This window comes from Plasmodium cynomolgi, chromosome 14 (genome assembly GCF_000321355.1).
Source record: "Plasmodium cynomolgi strain B DNA, chromosome 14, whole genome shotgun sequence".
Classification (NCBI taxonomy): Eukaryota; Apicomplexa; class Aconoidasida; order Haemosporida; family Plasmodiidae; genus Plasmodium; species Plasmodium cynomolgi.
In genome coordinates this window covers 85477-93648 of record NC_020407.1, presented here as the reverse complement: position 1 = coordinate 93648, position 8172 = coordinate 85477, and the positions used below count along the sequence as shown (strand labels likewise).

General features: G+C 29.4%; 3 protein-coding genes across 3 annotated transcripts; all 3 read left to right on the top strand.

Moving 5' to 3' along the window:
* Positions 1-1331: 1331 nt before the first annotated feature.
* PCYB_141150 (hypothetical protein) lies at positions 1332-1877 on the top strand (the record flags this gene model as incomplete). Its single annotated transcript, XM_004224586.1, has 1 exon — positions 1332-1877. A coding segment is annotated over exon 1 (519 nt), but the record flags the coding sequence as incomplete, so codon positions are not given.
* A 2427-nt stretch (positions 1878-4304) lies between these two features.
* Positions 4305-5393, top strand: PCYB_141140 (hypothetical protein). Its single transcript, XM_004224585.1, has 2 exons — positions 4305-4491; positions 4743-5393. Exons 1-2 carry the CDS (start codon positions 4414-4416, stop codon positions 5376-5378), a joined length of 714 nt encoding a protein of 237 aa, XP_004224633.1. The 5' UTR covers positions 4305-4413; the 3' UTR covers positions 5379-5393.
* A 584-nt stretch (positions 5394-5977) lies between these two features.
* On the top strand, positions 5978-6328 carry PCYB_141130 (hypothetical protein; the record flags this gene model as incomplete). Its single annotated transcript, XM_004224584.1, has 1 exon — positions 5978-6328. A coding segment is annotated over one exon (351 nt), but the record flags the coding sequence as incomplete, so codon positions are not given.
* Positions 6329-8172: the final 1844 nt, after the last annotated feature.

The following is an 8172-nucleotide window of genomic DNA, read 5'->3' as shown; positions in this document are numbered from 1 at the left end:
TTTTAATTTAACTTAATTTAAGTTGATTTAATTTAACTTATTTTATTTTTATTATTTTTTTCGCAAACCCTTTTAAGCCTTACACAATGCCTGAAGGAGAAAAAATGTTTTAAATACTTTCAAAATACAAAGAATTTTTATTATAATTTCATTCTCTTCTTTATTATAAAACAAAACGTTTTAAAAAAAAATAAATAACAGCAACTTCTGAAAAGTTAAATTTACACATTATTGTTTAATTTTCATAATCCATGCTGGATTGAATAGTACATTACGCCTACATAGCTCCATAGAACTGTGATTGCACTTTTTGCCTATATTTTTATCTTTACTTTTTCGCACATTACTTTTTATAAAAAAATAAAAATATTTCCTTTAATTTATTAATTATTGTTTCCACTTTAATTGTTATTAAAGTATTTTACACGTACACACATATACATAAGAAGTGCATATATATCTTAAGGAAAATTTGTACTTATAAGAACAATGAGTCCTACAAAAAAGAAAAACACTAAGGAATGTACTATTATAGATTTAAGGTCTACATCTCAGGGTAAAGATAAGAATTTGAACGGACCTGTGGCCAATTCTAAAGGAGGCAATGCACAACAGGGCAATCCTGAATCGAAAAAAACTAAAAAGGGAAATGATGTAACGAGAAAACATCAAAAGGGGAAGGATGTAACAAGAAAACTTCAAAAGGTAAAGGATGAACCGAGAAAAATTAAACAGAGCACTGCTAAACCAAGAAAACTTCAACAGATCACGGCTGAACCGAAAAAACTTCAAAAGGGAAAGGCTAAACAGAAAAAACTTCAAAAGGGAAAGGCTAAACAGAAAAAAATTCAAAAGGGAAAAGCTAAACAGAAAAAAGTTCAAAAGGGAAAGACTGTAAGGAAAAATACTAAAAAGGAAAAGGATGCATCGAGAAAAACTAAAAAGGGAAGGGTTGTAAATAGAAGACATCAAAAGGTAATGACTGAACCGAGAAGATCTCAAGAAAGAACAGCTGAACAGAGAAAATGTCAAGAAAGAACAGCTGAACAGAGAAAATGTCAAGAAAGAACAGCTGAACAGAGAAGATCTCAAGAAAGAATAGCCGAACAGAGAATAATTGAGGAAATAATTTTTGAAGAAAACGATTTTGGAGAAAGCCATATTCCTTTGAGAGTTATACATAGCTACTATGTTAATATCTCTATATGCAGCTGTGATAATACAACATTTAATTATAGACAGGCCGTAAAAATTGTGGATATTACAGAACAAGGTAGTACAAGATATATAGTCAAAGTTATGGGAACTGTTATATGTTATTCTAATGAAAGGTATATTTTTAATAGAGCTATCGCAATGAAAGTTAAAAAGGTTTATACTATAGAATACCATGTAACGCGTAAATTTTTGCGTGATTTATTAAATAGTTCTAATAATGAAGAGAGGTTAGGAAGACGGAGAAATGAGTGTGCTATAGTATCAGATTTAGTTAAACATTATGGACGTGTCTATGGAATTAATTTTTCTAATATAATTTTATTAGATAATACTGTAAATCGCGTACGCAAACGTATAAATTATTTCCTTCAGCGTGAAACATTAACAGAAACACATTACTATAGGATTAAATCATACTTGATTAAGGAAATAACGGTTCTTTATGATTTTTGCCAAAAAATAGATCTAGTAATGGCATTATGTAAATACCTAAATGTTATACCGCATGCAAGAGGTGTTAGATTTTATGTTGACCTATCAGTATCTAAGAAATTGCTGTTAAATAGAGAACAATATTCTCCTGTTATTGCTATGGTTAATATGCTCTTGGAGGATGCACTTAATCGCATAAATTTTAATTTTTACTCGGATTCTTCTTGATTTCAAATTATGCACCAAGTAATTATAACTAATTTTCTGAGAAAATTTTTAAATGTATATAATTCCTTTAAATGATTAAGGAAGCGATGATAATTTGAGATTATCTTCGTTTCGTTAGAGCTTCCCTAGCTCTATTTTTCATTCTGCGGGTTTCCTTTTTAACATTATTTTGTTAACCTGCATTATAGAGAGTCACTTAAATTGTGAACCAACAGAACACGAGAAAGTTCAAAATGATTCCATTTATGTGTATATGCATGTTGTATATTTACACACATATTGGGAAATTCATCAAAAGGAATTGTTGACGTATATGTACAGTCCTTAAGAGTGTTTTTTTTTTTTTTTTTTTTTGCGCGCAAACTTTGTAGCCGCTTTATATACTTATTGTTCCCTGAGTGTTAAATTGTGAAACCGTACGTTTTTTTAAAACAAGCATGTTCAATTAAATTGTAGCTGTAATGAAAAGGAAAGAAGTGCACACCTATTTATAGCTATGCACGGGTATACCAATTTGGAATTAGTGTAATGGTGAATAAGGGGATTCGCACAAAAGGGGTGAAAGGTTCTCTATGTTTCTTAGAATAAAAAAAAAAAAAAAAAAGGAAAATAAAAAAATAGGTAGTAAGGAAAATATACATTTCGTATTACGCGGGTAATCTATTTTTCTTTTTCCCAGATGAAGTTCTGTATTTGCCGGAGACCTTGTTATATTCATGAAGCACAAGAAACTGTAACTTCCATTGCAGTAACTGCACGTGAACTTAAAAATCCACGTTTAAACAATGCTAAAAATGGTTATTTAATATATATGGTTTTTGCTATTGAGGTTATTTTTTGTAGAAATAAGGATTATCATGAAATGTGATGATCACTGCGCCTTTAGCGATTGATAGGGTGTTTATTTTTTTGGTATGTTCCAAACAAATTGTAAATGCAAAATGGTCATTTTTATCCTTAGAGATGTGCTACTAATAAATAAGGAGGTATTCCCCACGAACAACCATTTGTACAGTGAATTGGTGTTCTTAGTGATCCCAAATTTTTTTACATTTACTCTTTTCTTGTATCTTTCTTTTTGTCATATTGCCATTTTAGTTTATACTTTATTTTTTATGTTATGGTTATTCCGTGTTTAAGTGCGTTTATGGCGTTTTCATTTTTTAATTTTTACACCTCTCGAATTGTAAGTTGTAAGCTGTGCAAGCAGACACATTTGTAATTGGTATGTGGAAAGTTCTACATCCTTTTTCTTAGCAAAAGTTATAATATTATGTATTCTTGTAAAGGCACATGGAACATTGTTTTTTTTTTTTTTTGAGGGTTTTAAATACAGAAAGGTTGGGATTGTGTAAATTATACGCTACCATATTATATGCACAAATCACATACGCTTCAGCGCATGGGAGGGGAACTTTAAACGATGGGGAAATAATTCAAAAGACTCGCTAATACTACCGCTATTACTTTTGGCATAGAAAATTTTCACATTTTTATTCCCTTTGCACTTTGTTTTATTTAAACGTGAAATAATTTTATTGACAAAATTTTATATACGGGGAAAAAAAAAACCTTTCTTCCTCTAAAATGTGCTTATAGGAAAAATATAATTGCCCGAAGGCACGCATTGCATTGCTACTGGATTTATTTACTTTACATACCGAGGTAAAGACTTTTTAATAGGTGATAAATATTTCTTTAATTATAAAAATCTGGCACATTTTTTTCATAATAAAATTTAGCATTTATAAATAACACCATTTATTCATTTTTTCGTTGATTTTGAATTTTTTTGCTTTATGCGCAATTTTCCTGAATTTCTAGTGATAAATCGTGGCGTTCGTTATGCATTCGTTCGCTCGCTTACTGTTTATTTAATTTTTTTTTTTTTTTTACGCAACGCTAATTTTTAATATGCACCGTACGTAATTTCCTATTTAAATGAATACTCTTTCGCAGAATTTCACAATGTGATAAATATTCCTCCCCCTATGTAATGTAGCACCACTTGCCATTTAACATTCACATTATTTGGCAAGATTTTCAATTTAATTGTTGTTATTTAGTACTCATTTATTTCTTCCAGAATTAGGTTTGCATAGCAATTTATTTTATATCATTAGCATTACTAGTATTTATTATTATTCCTATGATTGTTATTATAATAATTACTATATTTTATTTCTATTATTACGCACATTTTTTACCTGAGCCATTTTTTAAACATTTTTATTTTTTTTACGCGCTCCGTATTTACTAGAACAAGTACACATAAAAGAAAAGCTATTAAGAACTTATTTTTCGGCAGAAGCAGTAGTGAAATTTTCATTTTTCCATATAGTAATAAAGCAAATTAAAAATAATTTTTTAATTTTTTTAAAAAATTAAAGCAGCAAATTATAAAAAAAAAAAAACTAACCCTTACATTAGCTAATTTTGCTAGATACATTTATCATACTATTAATAAAAAATACGCAAAAACTTACTTTCAGCTGATATCACGATAACTTAAAATAATTATTATTTTCTGAAATAATGTATAGAACTCTATTTGCTAAAATTTTTGTATTCACATTCAGCGCTTGGATATTGTGCGCCTCTGATAATGAAAAGGTAAGAATGTGCGCAGGCGTTTAGCCTACTTGGCAAAAATGTACATTACGTATATACAATGTATAAATATATATATATATATATATATTAGTATGTATGTAATATATGCACGTATTTACACTCCTGCCTATAATGTGAGCGCTTCTCCACCACTTCCTTCTACACGCGTCGCGGTAACAATCACCCTCGCTTATATTTGAAAAATAAAAATATATTCCCCTTTTTTATGCATTGTGTAATCCCCTTTTTAGGGTTTAAGCTATAACGTGAATAATGGGGCAAAAAATGCGCAAAGTGGTCTGCAGTTAGGAGTAGCCAGATTGCTTTCAGAAAGAGATTTAAATTCAGAAATAGATGATAGCAGTTTTGATAGATTATCAATTGCAAGTGAAAGAGATGAAATAGATGAAAGGGCAGATGACCTGGACTCACGTTCTTTCAGTTTTGATGACGCTGAAGAATTGGACCCAGAATTAGAGTCATTTAAAGAATATGTAAGACATGTAGCAAAGAGTGATAAATCTTTTAAGGAAAAATTTGAAGATACAAAAGATTATATCAAAAAGATGGACCCAATGACAAGAAAAAAAATTAAAAGAGAAATCAAAGACAGGGTAAACGAAAGCAGACGTATGAATCATCGAAGAAAATGCTCGAAATTGCAAGGTTTATGCAAAGACTTGTATAGAGATATACAGTACGATGATTACAAAATGATGGTTAGAATGAACAAGATGGAAAAGAAAATGTCACTTCTTTTCGTCGGAATCAGTGTTATAGCAGCCGTTTTAACCTTCTTCTTGTTCCCATTTGAATTAATTTCCTGCTCTAGTGGACTCCTCCTTATGGGGATAGTTTTAATTTACTTACTCTTCAAGAAAATGTAAGCAGGACATGCGACGGGGGATGAAAAAAGAAAAAGAAAAGAAAAATTAGAGGTAAATTAAGGAAGAAAAAATTATAAATGAACCTTTTAACAAATGGACATAACTTCCCGTACAAGAACCAAGTTGAAGTTGAAATATTTTTAATGGTATTTTAAGTAATATCAAATTAAAGAAACAGAAAAGTTCCTCAGGCTTGGAACAAATTAACAGTTGGAAGTATAAGCATATAGGATTTAGTAGATTTTTTATTCGCAATATGTGAAGAGCTTAACTTTGTGTCCTATTCTCACGACTGACGAAATAAACTAAGTACGACCATCATTTAATGGATGGTTTGTGCTATAATCCTTTTGAAATCTAGGGATTTGCGTAAAACGTCCATTTGTAATTACAATTCTCATGTTTTACATTAATATCAAAGGAGAGGTTTGTATTTTTTATGAAGATATATGTGCGCATAATTGATCTTCATTAGGGGCATATGTTTTTTTATACCATTTATAAAACGTTTCTTTTGAGAGAATTACACTGTGCTGAATTAATTTACATTTTTTCATTTCCGTTACTGTCGTAATTTCCGTGCTTCGCTGAGTTTAAAGGTCGATCTTATTTACTTTTTTTTTTATCACATTTATTGTATTGTGCTATATAGTATAATATTTTATTTTATTACAATACATTACATTATATTATATTATATTATATTATATTATATTATATTATATTATATTATATTATATTATATTATATTATATTATATTATATTATATTATATTATATTATATTATATTATATTATATTATATTATATTATATTATATTATATTATATTATGTTATGTTATGTTATGTTATGCTGTATTGTATTATACTTGGAGACACACGTTTTACCATTTTATTGAACGTATTCACTCTTCATATGTTTATTGATTGCGTGAGTTTCACCTACTAGTTATAAGAAATCTGTTTCGAAAAATAGAAAGGAGCGTGTAGGTGTGTATATAAATTCATATATATGTATGTATGAAATAAATGCTTTTCCAAGACTTGAACGAATCATTATTTCTGCCTTTTCCTGAGCCACAACACATATCAAATTTCTTAGCACAGTGAAATGGACATGGGGGCCATAGTGTTTTAGGTGTACCCAAGCAAAGAGGGCATGAAATAATATATCCCCTTACGTTAAACAGAAAAAGAAAAGGTCATTTTTCTATATGCTAACTATTTTGTTATGTATCTATACATAAGCAGGAGATGCGTTTCTTCTTTAAAGAGCTCATGCGTATCTCCTTTTACATTATTGAGTAGTTTTTTTTTTTTTTTTTTTTATGCATTTTTAAGAGGATTATCAAATGGAGATATTTTGTCCCTCCTTGAGCATTCAAAAAAGGTTACTTTTTTTAAGGTGGAATTTTGGGGTAGCAGCAGATGGTTGACTATCAGATTATGGGGAAACTTATATTTAAGAATATACGACTTAAATGCGACCTTATGTTACAATCTTACACAGCAGTACATTCTTTATAGAGATGCACTTACAAATACACAGGAGGTGCGCAAAAGGTTGTACGTTTTAAAAGCACTCTTTTGTCAAATTTGCTTTAACCACTGATATGCTATTGAACATAAATAACGATTTAGGGGAATAGAGTATTTGGATCCATTTTAACAACTAAGAAATAAAGAGAAAGCCACATTTTTTTTTGTCACGAAAGTATGCAAAGCTAGCTGCCTGTAGACGCTGAACACTGTTACACACAATAAGTTGTGCGTGCTAGAATTGTGCAAAGGTTATTTGACTTTGTTTTGGTAATTGTCCCATTTCATCTTTTCATGTTCACTAATTCGCTAGTTTGCGCGTATATCCCCTTATTCATTCTACGCTGAGAATTTATAAGAACTAAAAGATTAATTGGCACAGTGTTGTAAAAAAAAAAAGGAAAGGGCCAATAATATTTAATATGGAAAAAACTTTATTCGTAAACCTGTTTCATATTAGCTAGCAATTTTTTCTTATGAGTAGAAGGAATCAATATGCTAAATGGATGATCTTCTCTCTCGAGAGAGAGAAACAGCAAAATTTTGTTATACCCACAAAAAGGAAATAAAACCAGGAAGTGTCATAAATGTCTTGCAACAACAAAAAAGGAGCACCGTCTGTATTGAAAAGCATACGTGAAAGCACATTATATTTATTCTTATTAAGTCCAGACTTTTCTTTACCTTTTAGTACAGAATTGTTTATTATATTGTTCCCAATGATTGCATAAGGTGTCAGTATTTTTTTTTTCATATTAACTATATAGAAACAGAATAGCATTTTCATTACTAGGTAGGGAGTAGAAACTGGGTCGGCCCCGTACAGTTAAAGAGATCAAGCGACTTTTATAACGAACAAACACATTATTGTATCATTAGGACGATATTTACATTCGTCCTGTTTTTCATACAGTTGTTATTTTTAATGATGCAAAAATGATTTATAATCTATTTATTAATAAGTCAAAGGTGGTTTATATGCGCGGTAAAACAAAAGCAAAGAAATGTCACAATTAATGGTAACTATTTGAATCTGTTATTAAAAAAAAAAAAGTGAATAATTATTTGGCGGCAATTTCGCGTTAGGCGAAAGGATGTTTTAATCTTACTTTATTTTATATATAAAAATGTAAGGAATAAGATATTGCTTATATATTAAAAAAAAAAAAATTATAATTTCAAAAAAGGACTCAGTAATATTTTTTTTTTTTTTTAAATAAATTAGTGCATGTATTATTTTTCATTTTCTTAGGT

What these genes read in the sequence shown, in the direction of transcription:
- PCYB_141140 (XM_004224585.1), top strand. Translation starts at nt 4,414, where the DNA reads ATGTATAGAACTCTATTTGCTAAAATTTTTGTATTCACATTCAGCGCT. An exon ending in GCGCCTCTGATAATGAAAAG is followed by an intron (nt 4,492 to 4,742) that starts GTAAGAATGTGC and finishes TCCCCTTTTTAG; the next exon opens with GGTTTAAGCTATAACGTGAA.